This window comes from Erpetoichthys calabaricus, chromosome 16, assembly GCF_900747795.2.
Source record: "Erpetoichthys calabaricus chromosome 16, fErpCal1.3, whole genome shotgun sequence".
Classification (NCBI taxonomy): Eukaryota; Metazoa; Chordata; class Cladistia; order Polypteriformes; family Polypteridae; genus Erpetoichthys; species Erpetoichthys calabaricus.
The window spans coordinates 58,773,180-58,800,808 of NC_041409.2; the positions used below are offsets into that span (position 1 = coordinate 58,773,180).

At 39.4% G+C, this 27,629-nt stretch overlaps 1 protein-coding gene across 1 annotated transcript; it reads left to right on the forward strand.

Moving 5' to 3' along the window:
* Window positions 1-9,682: 9,682 nt before the first annotated feature.
* Window positions 9,683-26,783, forward strand: LOC114666499 (uncharacterized). Its single transcript, XM_028821394.2, has 4 exons — window positions 9,683-9,726; window positions 9,798-10,021; window positions 22,372-22,487; window positions 24,923-26,783. Exons 1-4 carry the CDS (start codon window positions 9,683-9,685, stop codon window positions 25,259-25,261), a joined length of 723 nt encoding a protein of 240 aa, XP_028677227.1. The 3' UTR covers window positions 25,262-26,783.
* Window positions 26,784-27,629: the final 846 nt, after the last annotated feature.

Consider the following 27,629-nt stretch of genomic DNA (forward strand, 5'->3'; position numbering starts at 1 on the left):
GTAAAGAAGCTAAAATAGGAGAAACAGAGTCGTATTTCCTTGCCCCAACCAGAAAGCGAGCGGCAGCATTTTGGACCAACTGTAACCTGTGTATCAGGGATTTGCTAATCCCAGAATACAGCGAGTTGCAGTAATCGAGGCGAGAAAAAATAAATGCATGAGTAGCTATCTCAAGATCCCTAGAAGATAAAAAAGGCTTTATCTTACCTAATAGACGAAGTTGGAAAAAGCAACTCTTGACTACAGAATTTACTTGTTTCTCAAAAGAGAGGTTACTATCAAAGGTAACACCAAGATTGCGGACTTGAGGTTTGGAAAAGACAGAGAAAGAGCCAAGAAGTCCAAGACCAATTTGGGCTTTAGCTGATGGACCCACTATAAGCACCTCCGTTTAATTTTGATTTAGATCAAGAAAATGATTAGCCATCCAGGATCTTAATTCAGACAGACAGTTGTGGAGTTGATTTGTTGTAGAGCTGCAGACAGGAATATAAACCTGAGTATCATCAGCATAGCAGTGAAAAGAAATGTTAAATTTCCTAAAAATCGCTCCAATAGGGTGAAGGTATATGGAGAATAAAACAGGACCCAAAATGGATCCCTGAGGAAACCATATTTAAGAGGAGCAGTAGATAAAGAAGAGGAATTAAATGTCACTGAAAAGTGTCTACCAGTTAAATATGACCTGAACCAGTTAAGAGCAGCCCCTTTAAGCCCAAAAAGATGTTCAAGCCGCAACAGCAATATCTCATGGTCAATAGTGACAAAGGCAGCGGACATGTCAAGGAGGAGAAGGACTGCTGCATCACTTGAGTCAGTACTAAGAGAGATGTCGAACACTTTCAGGAGTGCTGTTTCAACAATATGATAACGCCTAAAGCCAGATTGGTAGATCTCAAATAAATTATTGGAGTTAAGGTGATCAACCAATTGATTATAAATAATTCCTTCTAGAGTTTTAGCCTGAAATGGCAGTTGGGAAACTGGACGAAAATTAGCTAAAACTCCAGGATCTAATTCTGCCTTTTTTAGACGGGGACGGACTGCAGCATGTTTAAAAAATGAGGGCACAACCCCCAAACTAATAGAATCATTGATGATGGCTAATAAGGGTGGGCCCAACACATCAAAGGCTTCCACTATTGACATAGTGGTACAATATCCAGAGGACTGGGGGCTGGTTTAAGGGTGTCAATAGTTCTTTTTAGCTGTGAAAGTGAGACTAGATCAAAGGATTCTAAGAAAATGTCATGATTAACAGTGTAAAGTACATAGCCCGTTTGAACAATGTCACGGCGGATAGTATCGATTTTGCTGACAAAGAATGATAGAAACTGGTCACATGAATGAACAATGCTATTTGATCCCATCGCAGAGTGGGGGTGAATGGCCACATTAATTTAATTAAATAAGACCCTAGGATTCTTTGAATGACGGGATACTAAATCGGCAAAGAAGTTTTGTTTTGTTATCTTAACTTCAGCCTGGAAATTGAAAAGAGAAGTCCTAAAAATCTGTTTAGAGACAATCAGTCCATCTTTTTTCCAATGCCGTTCAGCAGTTCGACAGGCGCAGCGCAGTGATCGTGTATTTTCATTTAGCCAGGGAGCAGGTCTACCCTTATTACTGCGTATCTTGGGCGGAGCAATTGAGTCTAAAATCTTTTTACAGGAAGAATTAAATTTTACGACACGATCATCGATACCATTATTTTGGTCATGCACATAAAGACTGGAGAAAATGGTTTTAAAATCAGATATAAAAAGTGAACAGATTACTTATTTGCATGTCAGAGGAAAGCAGTGTTTAAAGCCATTAGCACCCGTTCGCCTTTGCAACAATCGGTCTGCTCACACTTCATGGGTTTCAAAGGCTCATTTCCAAAACAATTCATTTTGAAGAGATGTCACATCCATCTTGTTTTCCTCTTCTGACCACATGTAACTACAGCTTGTTCCCTCATCTGAATGGCTACTTCTTTGGGACATGCTATGTCCATGATAAAGCCATCAGGTCACGTACACAAGTGGTCATAAATTGTTTTGTCTGAATGACATAGATGAGCTTTGTGAAAGTTATAAATAGCATATTAGTGTTCACTGGGATTATGTTAAAAAGATAAAACTTTTTTTGGATTGTACTGTTTTGTATCCCTTTATAGGTCAGACTGAAAAGTTTTTCATCACCCTTTAAAGAATTCCATCAAGACAGGATCTGCTCAACTTCTATAGGGTGACCTCTGCTAGAGAAAATCTACATACTGTACCTTGCACAGATTGACTCCTGGAAGAACAGAATCCACACAACTGCATCAAGTGATCTCTGCTTGGCGGGGTCTCTAAAACTTGGTCATTGAGTCCTCTCTGCCGGACATTATTAATCTAACTTGTATCTGGATGTGATATACACAAGTGTCCTACTTAAGAATGTTCCCACCACTGGTTGCATAGAGTGACCCTGCTGGGCACAATCTATGTGTCTTATGCATAAGAGTGACCCCTGCTGGTCAAGGTCAACAAAAATCACAATGACTGGGAATGTTTCTTCGGAACCTGTTATGGTGACTCCGATTGATAAAGGTTTGTGCGCAGAGATGATAAGTGAATCATACTAGACATGATAATCAGAGTAACCCTAAATGGACAAGGATAAAAATGTTTTTCCTTCTATATGGCACCTTCTGATATTCACCATGGTAGCATACCCAGTATCTCAGGGTAAAGGAGATGAATTTGAACTTTCAGCCTTCTAATTTTCAGTCCACCCTCTGATGTCAGAATCTTCCTCAAATCTTTTTCACTCATCTCAGAGTAGATGTGTTAATCACTGACAAGTGTCTGCCCAGATTCAGAGGCCTTTAGTGGAACGATATGGCGCTGAAGTAGACACACACAGATCTTACATTGGATTATGTACAGACTGATTTATAGTGCATCCTACTGGATGCAATATGAAAAAAATTCAATATACAGCAGCCTATCAAAAAATAAATCTCCTCAACTCATCTGACTTTCTAATGCTTCCATTGTGTCCCCTCTGCCGGACATTATTAATCTAACTTGTATCTGGATGTGACATACACAAGTGACCTACTTAGGAACGTTCCCACCACTGGTTGCGTAGAGTGACCCTGCTGGGCACAATCTATGTGTCTTATGCACAAGAGTGACCCCTGCTGGTCAAGGCCTCCAACTTGATGCAATATGAAAAAACTTCAATACATAGCAGCCTATCAAAAAATAAATCTCCACAACTCATCTGACTTTCTAATGCTTCCATAGTAACACTGAGTGGAGGCCTGAAAGACTGTAGCCTACTATTTTTATTTAATTAAGCACAATTATTTGCCTGAAATCCATAAGAAATGTGCTTTTATCTTAACCATATTTGGACTATATTATTTTCAGAATTATATAATTTTAAAATTTTTATAATATATGCAGGGAAGCATTGTGCTTTGAATGTTGTTTTTGGAAGGCACTATATAAAATAATTTTTGATTTATTAGGTGCCACTCAAAAAGCCATTGTATGACACAATCTAAAATAACAGCATTTCAGGATACCTTACCAGACGGCATCTTCACAAAATAAAATAATCAGTCTCTAGTCACTTTAACATCATGACCCTCTCTTTCAATTAATTAATTTGTTGTCCTTGTTGAGATCTGCAGTCTCATTTGGATCTCTAGTGGCATTCTGTCAAACTCACCTTTTCATGCTAAATCTTCTTTTTCGCTATTGATGCAGCCATGCCCATCAGCATATGGACCAGACCACAAAATCAGAAAGTCATCCTTTAGATCATACTTCACCCCAAGAGGTGTCCAGTGATCTTGGTGGCATATTATGTGATATCACTGCCTTCTGTATGTTAAGCTGCTGTCAAACAGAATGCAGCATACACAATTTATTCATTGCATTTGCGTTATTAACCCATCCAGTCTGTCCTGGGGTGCACTTTTTGTTCCTTGTGACATCCTTATCTTTTATTTACACCAGAGCTGAATTGGAGTAATTAGTCCTAAGCCATTTCTTTATTCTACACAATGTCTTTTCTATAAGACACTCAATCCATTTTAAATAACTATGAATTTACTAGATAACTAGTCATCTGGGCTGGAGATTATTCTGGTATTGTCAGACAAAAGGATGGATCCTTAGTTTGGGCAGCAGTGCTTCACAGGGCACTCTTAATCACACACTTGAACTCACAGATCAGGCCATTTTACAGTGTCTAGTTAACCTGACGTGCACACACACACTCTGCCATTTTCAACTAACACCTCTCATTCTGTCCTGGCTTCTTTTCCTCTTCCCACTGGAACCTTTTCCCCAAATCACTCCCCAATTCTAGACTCCATAATCCTTTACTTATAAAGCGTCTTTATACCCCATTCCAGGATTCAGACTAATGAACCGCCCTGCTTTTGCTAAACCAACAGCAAGCTAGAAGTCCTTCTAAACACTTACAGCATCTTTGCATCCCTGAGCCTCTTGTTGACCTGAAACACCAAGGACAAGCAACAAGGTCCCGATCCATCCAGTCTCTTGATTGTGTGGTGCTGTTTGTCAGGCTAGTGCACACCTTTTAAAAGGTAATATGGCAATATTTCACACTGACGGATACACCCTACTGTTATCACATCCTACTAACCACTGATTCTCTATTTCAAGGTGGGTGATTTGCCCTAAATATCTGCAGGGTCATCTTTCCCCAATCAACTACAGTTTTTCTAACTTGTCCTGGAGTCCATGCCAATTGCTTTCCCTGAGCACATGGCTCGCTATTCTCACACATTCCCATATCCCAGTATATCTCTCATTCCTCTTTAGAAGCTTCTCTGTAACTTCTTCATATCCAGCACCAATCACATGAGGCCCTTATTACTCTTCATAACATCTACAAGACAGCAATGACAGAGACTGAATACGTAGACTAGAGGCTTAGATGAATGGCACTATTAATGAGTAAAGCAAGTCTGATATTAGAGAAAATGTAGAAGGGGTCTGACTTAAACATGATACTTTTGGGCAATATCATATGAAATGACCTGACAGAGGAGACTGGTCTTCAGTTTAGACTATTAACAGTAAAAGTGCTTCACGGAATATCTAGGAATTTATGGATGATAAATTAGACTGGATTTGGAAGATAAATTAGACTGGACTGGATGACAAATTAGACTGGACTGCCAATACTGATGCTCTGTGTAAGAAAGGACAGAGCCGGTTATACTTCCTTAGAAGGCTGGCGTCCTTCAACATCTGCAATAAGATGCTGCAGATGTTCTATCAGACGGTTGTGGCCAGCGCCCTCTTCTACGCATTGGTGTGCTGGGGAGGCAGCATTAAGAAGAAAGACGCCTCACGCCTAGACAAATTGGTGAGGAAGGCAGGCTCTATTGTTGGCATGGAGCTGGACAGTTTGACATCTGTGGCAGAGTGACGGGTGCTGAACAGGCTCCTATCAATTATGGAGAATCCACTGCATCCACTAAACAGTATCATCTCCAGACAGAAGAGCAGCTTCAGCGACAGACTGCTGTTACTGTCCTGCGCCACTGACAGACTGAGGAGATCGTTCCTCCCCCACACTATGCGACTCTTCAATTCCACCCGGGGGGGTAAATGTTAACATTATACAAAGTTATTGTCTGTTTTTACCTGCATTATTATCAATCTTTAATTTAATATTGTTTTTTGTATCAGTATGCTGCTGCTGGAGTATGTGAATTTCCCCTTGGGATTAATAAAGTATCTATCTATCTATCTATCTATCTATCTATCTATCTATCTATCTATCTATCTATCTATCTATCTATCTATCTATCTATCTATCTATCTATCTATCTATCTATCTATCTATCTATCTATCTATCTATCTATCTAGATGGACAACTGTAGATAATCAGGTTCTGCCCAACTAAACCTGTTAGACCTTCATCAGAAAATGAGACTGAGATACAAAAATAACAACAACAAAATGTAAATGAGTGTATTTCTCCAAGAGTGTCATCACAAAGCACATAAGAATGTACTATAGTATAAAGAAAATAAAAAGGAGTAAATCTAATACATAGATTTGTGTCCAAATTCTATTATTCCTTTTATTATAATGTATAATACATTTATAGGATCTTTGTTGTAACGTGTACAGAAACAGTACTGTGAGTTCTCACTTGCAAGTGCTAATCAACATGCAACAAGTTGCTACTCCCTGGCACCATGATTAGTAAGATAACTGCCTTACCTCAAAACTTCCCTCTTCCTTACCTGAAAATTCTCAAAACATATTTGTATTTATTTAATTCCCCTCATGGTCTCGACCAGCTGGTGTTATCTCTCTATTATAAAAAAAAAATCTTGAGACGAAACAAGACTATTGCCAAGAGATTTTTTCAAGTCTCGCCGTCCTCACAACTATTTCTGGTTAACAGCCCACGCCCACGGTCCTCTCACCTCTCAATTGTGTGAATGCTTTTGTCAGACACAGTTCCTGCGCTCTCAGTTCTTATAAATTTTTATGTTTTCCTCACTTAAAGTTCTCGATAAAAGAAGACTTATTATGTCCAAATCTTATTGAAAAATTTCATCCCAAAGGGTTATCAACAGAAGAAATGAGTACACGGGCAATCCTAGCACCGAGAAACGATGAAGTCAAACAAATTAACACGAAAATTGTTGATCGGTTACATGGCAAATTGGTTGAATGCGTATCAATAGACTGTGCTGGAACAGTTGGTGGTGATAGTGCGGAAGATGAAAACGTCAACTTACAATATCCTGTAGAATATCTACAACTGTCAACACCATCCAGTCTTCCACCGGCCGAATTACTGTTGAAAGAAGGATGTATCGTAATGTTATTGTGCAATTTATGTATGAGTGATGGGCTATGCAATAGGACAAGATTAGTTGCATTCAAAATTGGTCGAACAATTCTGACATGTAAAATTTTAACAGCCGATAAGAAAGGTAATGTAGTATATCTTCTGTGGATAACATTAGACACCAAAGGAGATCTTGATATGCCATTCGTATTAAAACATTTACTGTTTCCCATTAGAATAGTTTTTGCTATGACAATTAACAAATCAGAGGGACAAACATTCAAAAAAGTCAGTTTATTTATTACAGAGAAAGAAACGATATTCACTCACGGGCAGTTATACGTTGCGTTGTCACAATATAAGACCAAACACAGAATCAAAATTCAATACAATATTGATGAAAAGTTAATTTCAAATATTGTTTTTACTGAAGTTTTACAGTAAAAGTGTAAATTATAAAAAGTATTTCAAAGCCAAACAGAACGAAAACATATAACACAACGAATACCTCTAACGCAACATGAAACATCATTTTCTTTCAATTTATTACGTTTTACTATTTTTTACGATGGTTAATTACTTACTGTAATGTAAAATAGTTAGGTCTATTATGCATATGTAACAATTCCCATGAAAATAACAATCTGTTTATATTGTACATCCGCTTCCTCATACGTGAGCATCAGAGCCACAAACTGGATAGTGCATAGCGCCCACCTGGGGGTTGGCGAGCGAAGTGAGCAGGGGGCAGAGCCCCCTAGTCTACATAAAATGAGTGGTGTTTTTAAAACCGAGCCACTGGACATGTTCTGTCACCCGGTATTACTGTCCGTCTGGATTACTGGTGTTGTTTTGGAAATATGGTCACTTTAGTCAGAAGACACATTATGAAGATGTGACATAAACATAATGATGCTGTTATGCTACTCGTATTTTCTAATATACACCATTCTAACTTGGGGGGTTGGTGGCAGGATTGGCACTCCAGCCATTGTAAAAAAAACTCACACTGTTCCATTCCATCAGCGCGTGCTCCCAACCTAACCTAACTACATATACACAGTACATTCTAAAAAAGGAGATTGAAATTTAATGAAACCTTTAGAATCACCTTTGTGGTGCAGCACGAAGACTGGGGACCAGGGCACACCAAAGAACGGAAGGCAGAATGCTGATGAGTCCAAGATGGCCCAGAAAGGCTGCTGAGGATATTTAATTACAAACCTAGTTTAAATACATCCCTTACAGAGGAAATAAAACTACACACATCAAGTTGGATGGTTGGTAACTTTACGCAATCATAGCAAGTCTGCCTGAGCAACAACTTTAGGCATCACTCCAGGACGAAGAATATTGCCCTAATCTATCTATCTATCTATCTATCTATCTATCTATCTATCTATCTATCTATCTATCTATCTATCTATCTATCTATCTATCTATCTATCTATCTATCTATCTATCTATCTATCTATCTATTTTCAGTCATAACATCTAATGCTGCTCATCCTCTCCATGTTATCCTGAATATCTTAACCATCACTTCATTTCATTGCAGTGCTAAGCAGTGTGTCTAGATACTTTCTATAGATGCTGCCATTATACCCTTCTAAACCCTAAATGGTTAAACTGAAGACAACATCATACCAGCAAATATTTCTGTAGGGACGCTTCATATCAAGGAGTAAATACTGTACACTTATACCCTTTTGGTATAATATCTGTCAATCTATCTATCTCTCGGTTTTTGTCATGCCATGTACATTCTATCTCATAGCTCTTAAAGCTATACCATTTAAGCTAGTCAGTTAATTAGTGCCCATGTTAAAGTTTACAGTATGTGGTGTAATGAATGGGCTTTGCCAGCATGGTCTATCATCATGAAACCAACAGCTATTAAGGAGTATCTAAAGCAGATGGTGAATACTATGTCCTACAGCCAGGCAGGTCAATATAATTTGCTATACATATTATGCTACAAATGTAAATTCCCTAACCCCATGAGTTAATGCAAGTTGACCTTTTCTTCTCGTGGTGACAGCTCTACTGAGACACCATCTACTGAGGTTTCAAAAGATTTCTTGCCTTGCTACAGGTTTGTGTAATGCACTTGACCACAGCTGGCACTTGTTCACCTGGTCTCCTGTATTCATGGAGTACCCAGATGCTTTCAAGGCTGCAAAATGAAAAAAGAGAAGAAAAAAATGTTTTTTTTGTCATACGGCAACTGAAGAGAACATCTTAGCGTTTGTAGAGCTGCATTCTTATTTCAAAACGGAAGCCAATAATTTTAATAATCAGTATTTAATACACCTTGGTTATTAATATAATATAGTGAATGTATCATATCAAAATGATAAAACTGTAATAATCACATACAATAAATGCATTCATTTTCTTTAGGACTGACCCTGCTTTTAAGCAGGTAAAAAAACGGATGAATAGACAATTATATCTAATCTGGTTCAGGAGTACTTATTAAAAAGATTAAAGTTTTGATATCATATATAATATCAATGTTATATTTTTATACAAAATTTAATTTAATATATATCAGATTAGATGAGTTAGATTAATTTAGATTATTTAATCTTTAATATTTATATGTTATAGTTTATAATTTTTCTGAAGTGTTTTTTTTTACATCACAGTAGCGGGAAGCCTGAGCCTGTAAGCCTATTCGGGCAGCATCAGGCACAAGAACTCCAGTCATGAACAGAATTGCAGTCCGTCCCATGCAGGACATTTATGTATAATCAAAAAATTCAAAAATGCACAAATGTTAGCAGTCGTTCTCCGTGACGCGCGCTCCCGCACGCGCTCGTACATGGAGGTCGAGATGTTGCCGAGATGAAGGGAGCGTCATCATCTCCAAGCAACTCTCCAGGCAACAGGTAACATCTGCTTCGTCGTGGACCAATCAGAATTAGAAGCAGCTGGGTTGATGCTTATTGCGCTAAAAAAGGATATTTCAGGATCGCAACAGCGTTTCTCAGGTGCTGAGGTACATTAGTGACTGCAGGGCGTGGGAACTAAAACAACTGAGACTACGGATTGGGACTGATTCAGGAAAGCGATCTCATTTACTAAGGATCAATGCAACGGAGTACCGCGAGCGCGACTCAGCTTCAGTCCTGTGGACATCCTTGCGTGGACGCTTCAGACGTAGCAGTCACCAGCTTTCCACAGGTACCAGAAAATCAAAAACTATAATATGATAACGCCGGTGCCAGAAGGCTTTATTTTATAAAGGTACTGGCCAGGCAAAGCTTCCTTCAGAAAATGTCAGTTGTTTCAAATGTGCTTACACCAAATGTAGCGCCTTTCGAACATAGTGCTGCTAAGTCTTTGTAACAAACGAAGAGGAAGCTAGCTGGCAGATGTGCTAACTTGAATTAGATGTCGTATGTCAAAGTTGGTCAGAAGTAAGTTTTTAATGTATAAAGAAAATTATATATACATGTTCGTAAACTCATTGGAGGGTGTGGTAAGTGTTAACAAGCACAAGTAATAGGCTTCTGCGGAAAGCTTGATTACTTCGATTGCGTTGCACATCCTTGAAAAGAAAATACATTCGCCAACATCTGGAATTTGCCACTTAACAAAACGAGATTTTCAAACAACAACGTGTTCACCCGCAGATTCACTTGGTGGCAGATTTCAAGGTTAACACTGCAGCGTTTTCACACTCGAAATGAAAACCAATACAGCTGAAATACATGCCAATGCAAATATCCATGCATGCCCCAAATAGCAATTCCACTGAAGCGACAACTCTTACAGATTTGGCAAATCCGCTTGGCAATCCTCGTTTCAACGTGACAGGCGTTTACAGAATCCGAAACTGAATGTTCTAAGGTTATTTAATCTAGTTACTCTGTGGCTAATCAGAAAAAATGAACCAATAGTGCAAAAGACACATTAAAAGTCACATAGAGGGACTTTATTTTTTAGTATTTACTATATTTAAATTTACGTAAGCAGTTCAAGATTTCACTTATGCATTGTATCCCATGTCTTCGGCTTTTTTCCCTTTCCAGGTATGTAGCACATTAGTCTGTCTTAGCAACTTCCACAGTACGCAACTCATTCACATAGCAATAAGAAAATAAACAATGTCTTGCATGCTGACAAACAGACAACAGTACCAAGAGAGAACATTTGAGAGGAGGAATAATTGGAAACACAGAGCAGTCGCGTCTTCCTGGATTGTCATTAAGAGATGGCGAGAATATACACGTAGACAACCGAAACGTTCACGCAATGAGAATCCGCTTCATATTGAAATCCTGAGGAATTACTTACATTAATGAAAATATATGAGCTGAACAAACTATTCGAAAATGCACGAGAAGCTCTTTTCATCTGTTCTTTTATTCTACTTGGCTTTTGTCACGTACAAGTTGGGGGTATAACTCAGTCAGCATCAATTACAAGCCACCAAATGAGTCCCAAAGGCTGCGTCCCGTGATGCCCGAAAGGGATCGGAAACTTGAGAGCCTCAATTGACAAGCGAATTTGTGAATACGTGTTGTTGTTTTTTTTTTTTTGGCATGTTACATTTGACGGTCTTTCCGACACCACTGCAGAAATGAGCCTCTCACGTACCTGTAACCCGAGCCCCCCACATCCAGATTTTGTCGCGAGTTGCTTTAGGGCCCATCCCCACCGCTCAATTGGGGGGAGAGGATTTTGTGTCATACGTGGGCGGGCTTTGAGCTGTAAAGGATGATCGAGATCGTGTTTCTCTCACTTAAACGTTACTTTAAAGTGCACGTCTCAGAAGACTTTATTCAGTTTCTATTAAAACAATCCCAACTGGTTCTCACCAATTTTCTTTTAATTAACTCTAATCGTTTTTTTTTTTTCCTAATTGCAGTTTATTCATACTCCGCTTTCTCTTGTCAGTCAGCATTGGTTTAATTTGCGGCGCGATTTGACACTAAGAACCAGCATAATTTGGACACCATTCATACATAACAGAACGCTTTAAATCGCAGGCACTTTTGTAGAGCCGCTCTCGGCGGTAATGAGCACAAGACGGACACCAAACCTGGAAGGGACGCCTCATCGAAGGATGTGTTCCCATTGGGCCAAATTAATGCTCATAATAAACCTACGTAGCCTCCATGGTTTTGAGGTGCAGGAAGAAAACGGCGTCCCGGAGATCGCCTGCTTGACATAGTGCATCTCCCCAGAGATTTAGTGGAATTTGTGGCTGCGCGCTTGGAAGCTCGTAATGTTTAAACTTATCTATTTGCAGACCTAAACATTTTTCTGAATGTAAAGCAAGGTGCCTGCTGAGTCGGCTCCCAGTAGCGAAACTGCTCAAATGAATAGAGGCGGATTGCTCTAATTGATCATTTACTGCTAAACAGTCGATGCGTGAGCCGAGCCACTAACCTGGCAGTGACGTCTACGCTCCATTCGATGCGGAGCGCTCGTAAATATCGGCTGGGCTTGAGTTCATAAAGAACGAACATCTTGTATGGAAGGACACGATCTCCCCTCAATGTTAAGTCTTAGTTTACGTGAAAGGTTTATTGTGCTCTTAAAGCTACTGTGTCACTTTAGGGTCTTTACTGGGGCTAATAGCGGTGGTGCTTCAGTAAAGCGGCGTGCCTACTCAGTGGTAAAGTTCCACTGGTTCTTTCGCGTTCTATTGATTTATTTTTTAGAGTTACGGAAAACCTTTAAGATAACTTTATGAAGCAGGAATTAATAATAAACACAGAACTGATCTGAGACAGTTTTGCTTTCTGTGCTGAAGAGTGTGAATCTCCCAAGCTACCTTTGCATTTCAGACCTCCTCCTTGCAGTAGGTGGGTATAATCCACCCTGTTTCTCTGGGTTGCGGTGTTCCACCATCTGTGTATACTCCCACAAGGCACACAAGCAGCATTCCATTCCAGATAGCACAACAAAAGCAGTAGCTGTAGAATGAAACCTTTTTAAACTTCTAGGAATGTTAATGCAACATTGATGAATACCCCCCCCCCCCCCACACACACACACACACACACATATCATGACTTTTTCTTGCAATACAGGGATTGTGTAAAGGTTTTGATTTCCTGAAATAAAGACTGAAGATGAGTTATTGAGACCGTGACGCAGCCCCTCTTCTGTCTTCACTCCTACATTTGAGCAAAGTGCAAACAGCATCTGGTGAAACCTTGGCAGACAAGGACTAGAGTCTACACAATAACACTTTTGTTGAGCCCCCACTCACTATCATCAACTGCATTTTGTTTTACTTCATGCGAGTCAAGTTCATTGCCTTGTAGCAGTTATGTCAGACAAATACTCCAGCTCTCTGTGTTCCTATCCAGTCACATGGATTCAGGTCGTCGATTTATTTCTAATTACATTCAAGGATTCATAATTCAAATCATGAAAACTGGATTTAAATCTGAAGTTTAACTAAGGGAATATTTTAAAGATGGTTGTGATATTCTAATTCCAATATTCTTGTGTAACAGCTTCTGCCAAATATATGAAGGAAAACTTGATTTTGTGCAGCACCATTCTGTAGTTTCTGTTTAAAGAATGTTAGTCTGGCCATGTTCTCTTAAATCAGTTGGCTTCTCAGAATTGGGTGATGTTAAAAGTTGTGTCCCTCAGGGATCAGTGTTGGCACTGCCAGTCCTTTTAACAGACATTAATAATCCTGATATGAGTATAAAAACAAGCTGGTTAAATTTGGAGATAATACAAAACTGGGTGAAATGGCAGATAACCTGGAATTCATTACATAGGAACCCGGACAAAGTATGGGTGTGGGCAGATTTGTGGCAGATAAAATGTAATGGAGCTGTAAATGTATGGTATTACATGTATTAAGTAAAAATGTTAGATTCGATACACAATGGGAGGTCCTGAAACATGAAAAATCACCTCACAAGAAGGACCTGGGAGTCATAGTAGACTTATCACATCCAAACAGTGAATAGAAGCCATTAAGAAGGCTAACAGAATGTGTGGAGTAAAATTCAAGAGAGGTTAACTTATATAACACACTAGTGAGGCCTCACCTGGAGTACTGTGTGCAGGTTTGGTTTCAGGGCCACAAAAAAATTTGAAGAAAATCCAGAAAAGAGCAACTAGGCTGATTCAGAGATTGAGGGGTCTGAGCTATGAGGAAAGATTAATGGAGTTTTCAGTTTAAGCAAGTGGAGATTAAGAGGTGACGTGATTGAAGTGTTTCAAATGAATTAAGGAATTAGTATGGTGGATGTCAGTTGTTACTTTAAAATGAGAACATGGGGACACAGATAAAAACTTGTTAAGGACGTATTTCACACAAACATTACAAAGTCTTTCTTTACAGAGAGAACCATAGAGAAATGAAATAAATAGCTAAATAGTGTGGTAGAGAGTAGGATTATGAGCACTTTTAAAACTTGACTTGATGGCATTTTGAAAAAAAAATAGGGGAATAGGATTAGCAAGCTTTGCTGAGATGAATGGCTGTTCCTCACTTTAAATTGTTCTAAGGTTCAAATTTAGTGTCTTTGTAGAGATATCTGTTGAGTCTTTGCCAGTGCTTGTCTATCTGTGTTTTGTATGTCTAGAGAATTCTTATGACTGACTTCCTTGTGCTATCTTTGGGTTTTACTGCTACTGTTGTGTGCCTCCTGCAACTGAAGGCACAGGAGTCCATGAAGGGTGTGTTGTGTCACCTTCCTGTTCATCATTGTCATGGGCAAGATCTCAAGGTGTAGACGAGTCTTGGAAAGAATCCCACTTGCTGTTGGTGGATAATGCTGTCAGTTTGACTTCCCCTACCTATGTTCCCCTGTTTGTACATGAATGTTAAGTGGTCAGAGTAAGAATTGTCACCTCCAGATGTAAAGTGAGCTACCAGAGAAAGTAGTGAATTGCCCTAGTCAGGTGAGAAGCTGTCTTAAGTGGGGGCTTTATGGATCTTGGTACCTTGTTCTAGAGAGAAGGTGTGACTGACCAATGGAAAGGTGGAAGTGATGGTAATACGCTGGATCATTGTGAAGAGTTGTAGACCTCAGATGAGAGTCTTAATATTCTAGTCACAGACAATTCTGGTGTATGGCCAAATACAAACACATTGATGATATAATTCCAAGGTTTCTGTGCTTTGCAAGTAACATCAAATCAGTGAAAAGGTGAGATGCTCACCAGATCAGGTGAGCTATAGAGAAGATGCTCTGCTACTCCAGAACAGAAGTGACACTCGAGGTGTTTTGGGTATTTAGTCGGGATGACCACTGGGTGCCTTCTATCAGAAGTGTTCTGGAAGTGGTGTAACTAAGAGGAGGAACTCCAGAATGTGACAGAAGCACCGTATCTCTTAGTTGGCCTGGTAATGCTTGGCAGATCCTTAGGAGGAGCTGGAGATAATTTCTCAGCTATGTTAGGTAAAGTAAGGCTTGCTTAGCCTGTTATCTCCAGAAAATGAGATGGGATGAAATGAGAGTCTGAAGATGCTATGTACCAGTAGTTCACCTGTTATTGTGTGTGAATACTGTGTATGTATATATATATATATATATATATATATATATATATATATATATATATATATATATATATATATATATATATATATATATATATATATATATTTTGCAGCTGGAGATCCACAAAGGGAGAAGATGAATCACGTTTCATAATGTAGCTTTTATTCCTGAGCTTTCAGCCCCTGCCTGGAGCCGTCATCAGAGGATAATGCTTAGACATACAAGAATCAAAGGCAATATATATCTAAAATAAATGGTGGGGTAGTCTTAGGTCAGTGTGTGCGGGGGGGGGGGGTAATGAGGTGGGGGTTGGGAGGAGTATTGGTCGTAAATGTATTTATTTTTTTCTATTTATTATGAGCATGTTTGTACATACTGGGTTTATGTCTAGATGTCTGTTAAAGGCGTTTTCGTTTGATAGCCAAGATTAAGCCAGCTCTCTGGCATTTTTAGTACTGGCCTTAAATCTTACTTGTACATTATCCCAGTTAAATGTGTGTCTGGTTGATTTTGTATGCGTATAGATCAGTTCTTGCCCAGCGGTACACATAGGACAAACATCAAAAAGAATCGCAACATGAATACAGGAACATCGCAACGCCATCAGAAGGAAGGACTCACGATCACAGATCTATACGCATACAAAATCAACCGGACGTACATTTATATATATATGCTCCACTGACAGACTGAGGAGGTTGTTTCTCCCCACACTATGTGACTCTTCAATTCCACACGGAATCGGGTCGGGGGGTTGGTGGGTCAACGTTAACATTATATAAAGTTATTGTCTGTCTGTATACCTGCGTTGTTATCACTCTTTAATTTAATATTGTTCTTTATCAGTATGCTGCTGGAGTATGTGAATTTCCCCTTGGGATTAATAAAGTATCTATCTATCTATCTATCTATCTATCTATCTATCTATCTATCTATCTATCTATCTATCTATCTATCTATCTATCTATCTATCTATCTATCTATCTATCTATCTATCTATCTAATGTGTGTGTGTGTGTGTGTGTATGTGTGTATATTGCAAATTAAGCACATAATGATAAAAATAATATTTATGAACCTGAGGTCTGTGACTGAAGCCTAAATAATAATACTACTGAGTGGCCTTGGCTAGAGCGATCGTCCCATGGATTCAGTTCTTGTCCATGTAGAGTTTGCATGCTTTTCATGCGCTCATATGGATTTTCTGTTACAATTGGCTTGATTTGAAATTAGATCAATATGGAAAAGGGTGTCAGAACAGCAGAGACCGAAGAGCAATTTAAAGAACAATTCAAAGCACTAAAGGACAGAGATGAGCAAACAAATTCACGGGCAAAAATTATGTCAAAATTAGAAGCAAAATGAATGCCAAAAGCAGTAACACCATTCTAATGAATCTTACAATTATAGCAGAGTCTTTACTTATTTTTCCACAACATTTTGTGTGTGCAGTGTATTCTTAATATAAGCCAGCTGTCATGACTTCACACGTGGAACAATGTGCTGCTCATGTGCTTAGCAACATGCAGTGTGTTAACAACTACCAGGACCCAAAATGGTGGTGATCATGATGTCACCAAACAAAATGGTAACTTGAGCAAAAATGATCATAACACTAGAAACAGGTTGAATTTCTGAATTGTGGCATTTGCCTCATCTCCAGGGGTTTGATGATTAAGGTACTTGGCGATTCCAAGCTGTCCCTATTGTGACTGTGAGTGTTACTGGGGCCTGTGATGAACTAGTCCCCTGTCCAGGGCCATTTCCTGCATTACGCCTAATGCTTCTGGGATGGGTTCCAATCCTCACAAACCTTGATTGAATTAAGTGAATTTGAGAATGGTACAGTATGTAACAATACTACTACTACTACTAATAATAATAATAATATCAAGGGGCTGCTCCCTTGCTGCTTCACGGCATCTCAATCCTGTTTATCGTATTTTAGCCCAAGCACTGCCTAGGTAGAGATTACATGTTCTCCTTCTTTCTCTATATGGATTTCTCATTGATGTCCAGGTTAGGTTTATGGGTAATACCACATCGACCCAGTGGTAGTACAAATGTGTTTGCATGTGAGTGTGCAGGGAATTATTAATCTGTTAAAGATTGATTCCAAATGCTACCAGGATATGCGGTGGCATTTGTTTCCCTGAAATGAAGTAACCATGAAAATTAATGGATAAATCATAATAATAATAACAGTCTGCCAGGTGGTCCTTGTTGTACTTTAGCCAGACCAATTGAATTTACTAGGTTTTGGACGTATGTCCACCATTTATCCTTCTGCTAATAACATCAGGTTCAGACAAAGGAAGTATGAATAATCTGCAGGATGCTTTGATGTTGTTCATATGTTTTGTAAATTATGCCTCTTTGGCTGGTGAGAAAAGTTTCGGATTACTCCACAGTTGCTCATGTTCTTCATGCACTCTCAGAACATTTCCAGTCATTCTGGAATTGTCCACGACGTCTCTCAATGTTCATTAAGCCATGCAATTGCTTTTCTTGCTTCCCTTGTTATTCTCAATTGTCGGGTTACAATAAACCTCTTTGTTTTTTCAGAAATATTCAGGTTTCTCTAGTGAGGTCCTTCTGGATATAGTTAGAGTTCAGACAGGATAAGTGGATTTGGGAAATATTCCTGTGGTTATTGTGTGATTTTCCAGGCTCGGCAAAAGTTTTCAGGTTTAGAAATTGGTAATGTTCTTGGAGAATTGTTGGACCTAATCTGGGTATTTTTTAGATGTTACAGATGCCTTTAAGTGACTGTCATATAATTTTTAATGCAGCATTTGCTCGTTCAGTAATTGTGCATTTCAGTAGTTATTCCAAGCTTGTTTAGGTGAATCCAGGACCATTGCTTGTTATTATGATTTTCTCTGGAGTATTTAGGAAATGATGTCTATGACTATTGAGGGTTATTCGTGTTGGTGATTCTTAGCCTGAAAGGAAATATCAAATGGCATGTGCCTACATTGTACAGTTAAGAACAAGGAGCCTTCATGGAAATATCAAGAGAAATGTCCTTATCCTGCTTCATCAGGGAATGTTCTATATGCAGCTAAAATGTGTCAGTGATGGGAGACGGAGTGTCCACCTCTAGTCATACGGTCTGTACATATGACAGGGACAGGTTGCACTGGAGAGAACATTGGTTATGCCAAGGCGGCTGCCATTTTTCAAGGTTTCACCAGGCACGCTCACATTCTTTTAAAAATGTTTAGACAGTTCTTGGATTGCCAACGCTCTACCAGCATTGTTTGTGATAAAAGACCCCTCATCCTTCACATTACATATCAGCCCTCTACAGTTCTGTTCATGCACATGTGTCCTCGTGCTCAAGTTTAAATTAACTTTCAAGGACCTGAAATTGAAGTATATCTTACTAAACTTTTCCAAAATTTAACTGAAAATTAGAGTTACTTACCTTTCATTTAGGAACATCAGCTGAAAGTCCTTGCAAGAGACTTCTCGTGGAAATGTGGGCCTTAATAAAAGCATTAGACTCTCCACAAGTCTGGCATAAAGAGAAGGAATCTTCTTAAGAAATGTGACATTTTGTTAATTCCATTTATTTTTAAATCTAAATTACAGAGCAGGCGGGATGTGACTTGAATAGAAAATAACATGTTCTGCCCTTGTTTAATTGGCATTAATTATGTTCATTTTCTGTGAGGCAGATTTTAAATTATGGCTATTTAAACCTGAGCATTTCAGAGGGTATGAAAAACAAATATTGTATCCTTGAGAACACACACAGCATCTCTGTGTTTATGTTCCATTTTAGACACCAGCTGCCATGAGCTTTCATCTTAAGCAAATAGTGATTATGTCAATATCATTTTGAAATATATGTTACCTAAATATTACAAAGTCTACTTTGAATGCCTGCTGCTCTCTCTCTTGGTAAAGATGAATGAAGTTCATAAGTAGCTTGTTCAAATATGAACATCTTCTTAAGAGGCCTCTTTTCTTTCTCTTAATAAGCCTTCAATGCATTAACACATCGGCTAAAGACAAAACCGTCTTCCTCTGTAACTCTTAGGTACGTGAAACAGCGATTGGCTTTATGAGCAATGATCGCTGAGCCTGGCAGGTACCAAGGGCAGAGACAGGCAGACAGGGCGGCGTGACACTGTACTTCACCTGCTGCAGGTAATGACTGCTCACTATACAAATCCTTGGCCATTTGCGTTAAGGGCGTCCTAGAGGGGGATACTCTTGAGCAGACTCTGAAGAACCTGGATGAAGTCAAGGAGGCCAAATCATATAAATGAAAGGGCAAAACATGGAAAGGAGATACATCTACTGTACATTACTTTCTGGGCCTAAGTAAGCAATAGGTTACCCTGTCCCCCTGGTAGGGTGCCTCGGCCACTTGTCTATCAGCTAGCTCCTCTGTCCTGACTGATATTTTTCTTTATTTTACATAATTTATTGATCCACTTGTGTTTTTCTTCTTCTCCTCGACAATCACTCCCAGTGTGCACATAAACCTTGTTCCTACCATTATTGCCAGTATTGTCACTTCAGCATGGCCAATGTGTGCCACAATATTGCCGTCTTATGGAAGCCAACAATTCAGTCCCTGCTAGACTCTATGAATATTTTGTATGACAGATTTCTTGCTGATACGTTCTGTACAAGCTTCCTAAGAGTAGCATGATTAGATGCTGTTTAATCCTCACCATATTATCATGATCTTAGTTCATGCAATTCTAGTGGTGATCTTAAAGCTTTCTTGCGTGCTAGGTTGTGTTAACAATTATGCAGGTTTTCCTTTAAGCTATCTATTTTAATGTAAAGTTAGGTCCTTCAAGCTACTCTGTAAGAATCTGAACCTAGTTTATTTTCCTGATCATATCAAAAATCATGATGATGATTAACTGAGGTGCTAATATGTATTGGCTGGTTCTTGTTTCACAGCGTGCATTGATTCCTCCAAACCATAACAAAGAATTTGTGAACATATTGCCTATTTCACATTTTCTGTACGGTATCACTCAATCTAATTATCTCCCGATGTCTCCTTCATTTCTATATTGCTTTAGAATGCTTGTGATTTGATACTACTTGTTATGTTGGTGTTTTTATTTGAATTGTTTCTGCATTTCTCATTACGTTCTTCTCAATATTAACTCTTCTGGGACCTCATTTATAAAGTGTGCATGTTCACCAAAAGCGACTCAAAATGTGTGCATGCAATTCCCCGTGCAAACATCAGGAATTATTAAAGCAGACTTGAAGGAGGAATATTTATGCGTATATTTATTAACTCTGACCCATGCTTACACAACATTTTGGAGAAATGAGAATGTCAACCCCCTTAATCAAGCAAAGAAATACAGCAAACCAGCTAAATGACAACTCACATGCAGGATGATGCATATCACCAAGCCACTATTATAATGTGCATTGACACAACAAACATATTACACCTAAAAAGTGATGAGTATGATGTACAGGCTCTATTTTAGTTCCCTTTTAATGCTGCATACTTGCACTGGAGAACTTTTTTGGTTATTTGTCACTTTATCTACATAGGCTGTCTGTTGTCACTTCTCAGGGAACTGGCCAACAGATCAGGAGTATCTCAGCCAAACTTAACTCCATCATGTCTGCTGTGCTGGAAGCCACTAACCGACTGGGGAGGCACTACATTCAGTTTTTGTATAGTGTGGGTCCACATACATTACACATAACACGTTTTTGCCAAAATAAAATGATAATTTACAGCAGTGTCAAGTTCTGCTAAGGTAATTGAAGAACTTTACTGCACTCATATTTCAATAAGGACACCTAGTGAGAATGAAGCTGCTTTGGTTAACTGTGAGCAGTGATATTCTATTAACGCACAAGTCAACAGTGATGCCAAGATGAGACTGACATTGTCTCTTCATGGCCTGGGTCAACCTATGATTCATTTATTTTGAGTAGTTTTGACAGATGTGATGGTGCTGTACATGGCAGCTAGCTTTTTGGTAAGGTAACTGGCTGAACCCACAGTTCTTCATATGGCCTGCACTATTCATTGAACAGAAATCACGTCAGTACATGTGCCAGGTGATAGTGGCTACTTGCTCAGCCACCGGTGTTTTATCCCTTTCTCTGATTCCCAGAATGCGGAGGAGAGGTGCCATAATCTTGCTCTGTCAGTTGCATAGCACAACCAGATACTGCAGGAGGCAGGGTCTTCATGCATCAGATGGGAGGCTACTCTACCAGCCAATAAAATTGTGCAGCATCGTGATTGAGTATGTATGAGGTTGATTAGCATCCTCCATATATGGATGTTTCAGGACGGCATTTGAGGAGCGCTCACATACACATATTTACAAAGTGATTGTGATTAAGAAAGAGCAAATTGTGCAGAAATGTGCATTTTTCAGCTTTTGTAGCAAGGGCATATTTTCACACTTGATTTCATGCAAAGTCTTATAAATGAGGTCCCAGGTTTGGGTTGCGAATATTAGAGAATTCAAATTTTGCAATTTTTGTCTTGGATGTGCATTTAACGGTGTTAAATTGTGAATAAACTTTAAAAGAAAACCCACGTTTCAAAACTTATGTAAAATATTTCTTGATTTAGAATTTTATGCAATGTTTTTTGACTACAACTTGTAATTATGTTTTGGCTTCAGTGTCTGATTCTCTGACTTTCTGGTTTTGATTCTCGCTTTGTATTCTAGTTTAACATCTTTCCTCCTGGTCATTTTTTCATTGCTAACAACACCACTGATAACAGTGATGATCCTCTTCTAGATCTACCATTTCTTATCTCTCTCTGGTTTTCTGGTTCTGTGTTTCTGAGTCTGCTCTCACTACCCATGTTCACCCGATTTTGTCCCCTCGCTCCTGTAGCCTTTGCTTCTTTATATACAAGTTTCTTCCTCTGTGCCTGCCTTTTACCATTGTCTCATATTGTTGCCCACTGAGTTGCTCCACAGATTTCTAAATTTAAGGATTGATGTTTTCGACCCAACTTTTCTGTAACGCTTAATCCCCCACCGTGATTATCTGCCTTTTTGTCATTTAAAACAGCTTCTTTATTGAAGGAAAGACCCACTACATCAACAACGTCGAAAGTAGCATATTTTAAGAGGAAATATGCGGAAGAAGAGGATTTACAGAAAGATTACCATGGGTATTTTCAGAAAGTAAGTACATTTGTCTCAAGCACTGGTGGAAGAACAACATGTCCAAATGATTTGTTCCATGATTCACTGGTGTGGCAACTCATTGGCATGCATACTTGTCACAGACAGAAATACATATCTAAATAGGAGACTGAAAGTAAAAAGGTAGAATCTGCATAAATGATTTTCATCAAAAACATTACAACGTATGTTACACCCATCAGAATGTTAACAGGGTTTGGCAGCAGTGGAGCCATGCCACAGAATGGACTGTCAAGCGCACTGGTTTAGATAACGATAAAAGAGTAGAAAGGCTAATATGGCATCATTATGAAAGCCTCAGATGGTATGAATGCTCAGAGAAAATGGTGGACCACGGGAAAAGAACTCGGAGATGAGATACGTCTAAGGGAAAGGGCATAGTTAGGGAAAGAAACAAAAGAAATCATCAGTACTGAATATCAAAAGCAAATACGACTACCACTACCACTGTACAAAATAGAAATCCAAAAATGCAATAAATAGTATTAGAGGCCCAGAAAAAGTAGATATGTAACAACAGGCAAGCAGAATCATTAATAAAAAAAATGGTAATGGGGCAAGAATGGTAGTGAGACCACTATTAAAGGACATGGCAGTCAGAAGTTATGAGTTCAACTAGATTTACTGAAGGTACAGGAACAGCAATCTAGAGTTATATTTCTGACTTTTGTCACATGAGTGGTTTACGGAGAATCCTGAAATGGGGCAGGATTTTACAGTTTGGCACAGCAGTGAGGTTTGCCAAGAAGGCTAGTGTTGTAGGTTAGCCGAGCTTTTGTAGTGGGAGGTGACACTGGAGTGATATTCTGACCATGAAGCATGGCATTCCCATTTCCAGTTGGGAGCATAAAATGAATGGATATTGGGAAACAGCCTTCCAGCACCATATACTCCCCCAATATGTTAAGTGGCAGTGTTTCTGTGCCAGTGCACCCATGCACACACCCGCATGAACATACTAGAAACTGTAGTCCTGCTGGGCCATCCCTATTGGCTCCCATGGGTGCTGCTAGGGGGAAATGCAGGAAATGTCTTCCCTCGCTTTGAGGACCTTCTGCCTAACCTTGAAGCACTTCCTTCATGCGATGTCAGTGCACCAGAAGTTCTGGCATAAAGGAAACCTCCTCATCTCATTCAGGAAGTCAGAATCAGCAGGAGGACAACACTTACTGAAGGAGATTTGGGAAAGAGGAAGGAAGGAAGGATTTGTGACTTGTGACTGTGTGCACTGAAGGGACCATAATATTGCATTTGAGCAAGTGACTGGTGTTTGCATAGATGTGTAGGGATTAGGGTCCTGAGATGCCACCTACAGACCACACTTGAAAAGAAGGCACTAAAGACCTCCCATGTGATGTACTAGAGGGAATGAGTCTTTATGGGTGTCTCCACTAGCATAACTTCATTTCATTTGCTCTTTCTGCTTGCGTTCTTGTTGTTTCCTCCTTTTGCTCCTCCCTCTCTTGTGTGTGTGATGTTGAGAAAGCCACACATTGATCAAATACAGCCAGTCTTTGGGGTTTACCTGTTTAGTAGCATTTTGCTAAGATTGCAAAATAAGACAGCTTGAAGTATTGATAGAAAGACTGAGAAAAATTTGACATTGACATACGCCATGTTTGAAAACAACAGACAAGAGCAAAGATGTCTGAGATAGAAGGCTGGAATGACGAGACTGAAGCGGTGCATTTTACAAAGTTCAGCAGACATATCCCAATCTTCAGTGTGGATCTGAGCATTGCAATGGAAGGAACCTGATAGTCAGATGCAGTGAGAGTTCCAGGAAGGGACAGCCACTGGGCTGTGAAACAACAACTAGCGGGGCACCTGGCTGGAAAGGATTTGGCACACGGTGCAAGCATCTCATCAAGGTATGCTTCCAGGGCTTTGCAGATTGTGAGTAAGCTGTTGAAGAAAAGCGAAAGAGCTTGAAGAAGATTCATTATTATTATTTATTTATTTAACAGATGCCTTTATCCAAGGTGACTTACAAAGAAAGTCATAATATATACAAGAATGATTAGATTAGGATCTGTCTGCCCATAACTTGTTTTGGGATTCAAGAACTAACGTTCAGTTTGGGAAGATCAGTGAAGAGTAAAAATCAAAGCAGGGTTAGGTGTTTAGAAGAATTTGAGTTCAAAGGTGATGATGCACCTTAAAATCATTGAAAAGAATTTGGAAATATTAATATGCGTGAAATTATTGTATGAAAAGAGGCACAAAACGTAGATGTGAAGACATCTATATGTCTGAGTGTCCACCCACCAGTTAAAATCTTAGTTTTTCTTTGTACGGTGCCTGTCATTATAGGTTGCATCTGAAAGCTCACATGACTGATTTCAAAATGTCAGAGCATGGCTGGTTTTACATGTCCTGCCCTCTTCTCACTGACATGCCTTCTATCTCCCCAGCACCTGATACTCCCAGAAGACCGCACCTGCATCCTCAGGCTCTCTCTCCAGAAGCTGAGGTTCCTTGAGGATCCAGAGGCTTACCTTCGAAGGTCGGTACTAATTAACAATTTACTACGAAAGATCCACCATGAAAGTACGAAAGAAGACTGCGAGTGCTACGACAGGACCTCTGACACGAGGAAGCGCTTCAAAATGATGGCAGCCAACTGCTGTCCCCAGCCTTTTTACTTGGAAGAGTTGGGAATGGTGCCTTATGGGTGCAGGTTGGACTTCCCCAGTGGCCCACAGGGCTCAAGTTCCCAGCTACTTATGTATCAAATAGATGATAATGGCTAGGCGGATGATGATTAGCACTTTGACAAAAACATGTTGTGTAACAATCGCTTAGCACCATGGCAGCAATTACACTGAAAGGTTTCACGGAGTGAACGCTGCAATTTACGCCTTGCGGTAATGTTATAGGAGCACACTGTCATAAAGCACTTAGAAGCCCAGCTGAGTGGTTAAGAACTTTTTTTTCTGCTTTTATGTGAGTCTGTGGCTAAACACACCAGGGACGTAAGCAGAGGAGCAAAGAATGTTTTTTTCCTGGCACGTGCAAGTGTGTACAGATACACAAACTGTCACTTCTGTGTGCACTACAGGGGATGCCATATGCAACCTGAAATGGCAGCAGGCGGCAACAAGCAGCAATTTAATTTTTAACTGCCTTGTGCTGTGTGTTTGGAGTTAGGACAGGCAAATGTGCAAACAAAGCGGTGGAATTAAGTTCTCTCCACTGACATTTTCCTTAATTGACACAGACCGCTTTGAAGCTGGAGGTGGCCTTTTACTGTAGTGAACATTGGTCACTGAATCCTACAAATTATACTTTCTGATGCACCCTCATAGCTCCTCAATTTCACATTCACAGTTAAGTTTAAATGTGACCAGTTTCCATCAGTTAAGCAATCTGGCCTTTGCCATTGACCATTTCACTCTTCTCTGTGGGCCTAAAAGTTAACATCCCTGATGGGCCTCTTTTTATCTTTTATTTAATATGGTGTGCTTCACAGGGTCCTTCAATCCAAGTCTTTTCATATGAGTACTACTGCTGTGGGAGTGCAGGCAGCATAAGAGACTTGCACATGGTGCCAGCAGTGGGATTCCATGCTAAGGAGCATTCCTTCAGGTCTCTCTTACGAAACTCCAAAAACTATGCATATAGCCTATAGATTTTATTTTAATATGCACTGGTAATTTTCACAGATTCAGTGTTGGCTTTAAACCCGGTTGCGGTCTGTGTGGTCTTTATTCTTTCAGCCCCTGTGTTTCCTTCTTTGCATGTATCAAAGATGTGAAGGTTAGATTAATGACTGACTTTGAGTGTAGCTGTCTTTGTTAATGGCCCTGTGATAAGCTGGCCATTAGGAACTGTCCAGTCCAGGGTGAGTTCCTGCCTTGTGCCCAGTACTGTCAGGTTAGGCTCTGGCCCCTTGTGACATGGAAGTGCACTTTGCAGGTCTGACAATCTTACATTACAGGGGGGCAAATGGGATTCCATCTAAAATCCATTCCAGTATTCCAGCTTATTAATATTACACTCACCAAGTTGCTGTTAGGACTAACTCATCTTTTTGTAAATGTTCCACTGTTAAACAAGTGGGTGAGATGATTTTTACTTAGATTAAGTCTCAATTAATTACACTGCTAAAATCTGACATTACCAGTGGAACATGCAGACTTATAGTCCTGAAATAAAAGTGGCTCATATTGAGAGAGGTGACAAAACAATCTTTTGTTTCCACCATTAAAAACTCAACTTCACAGTGATCACATTGGTTATCTAACTTTCCAAGTAGTGATCTTCAAAGAAACATCAATGTAAAGATGTAAAAGCAATATGGCTGGAAGTCTTGACTATTTGACGATGTGATTTCTGCGTGTGAAAAATCATTGAATCTAAGCCCATTGTTTTAAGACGGTGATGTAAGGAATCTTTTGCATTAGGGAGCAGGTTGTAGGACACAACAAAAATTACATATAAACAATTGTAAACTCTTTTGTTCAAACACATAAGAACTCACACTTCTTTCTGGATTTTGAAAACATATGCTGACAACTGCTTTCCATTCCTACACTCAGTATCCCACACTTGATGTTTAGTAGGTGGTGCTGTGTTCCTATTATGATGATGTTCATTATGTCATCAGTCTTGCAATCTGCTTGATGCTCAGCAGATGTCACTGGTGTTTTTTTTCTTCACTATGTTACTTCGTTCTCCTATCACTTTATTGTAACAAACCCATGAGCAGAGGTCAGTTTTGGAGCTTGCTGCCACCTCATAATACATTGAGTCATAAGCTTTCAATCAAGACTGAGATCAGGGTTCTAGCCCCAGTAGTTTGTGAGTGTTCACGTGACAGACAGGCAGTCCTTAGAATTTTATATCCATATAGATATAATAGATTCTGAAATCCAAAATTGACCTGGGATGGTTAATAATTAGGCACGTGGCAGGTTGGAAATTTTTAAATACGTCAATCCTTTACAATTTCACAGGACTACAGATTTCTATCTGTCTGCATGTCCATTTTCTATAGGTGCTTTGAACAGCTTGAGATAAAAGCAAAGCTTAGTGCTCAGTGTTGTATTTAAGATAATGTATAAATATGAAATATCTCAATGGTGAAGAAGCAGTCAGGAGATAAACTGTCTGGCATCA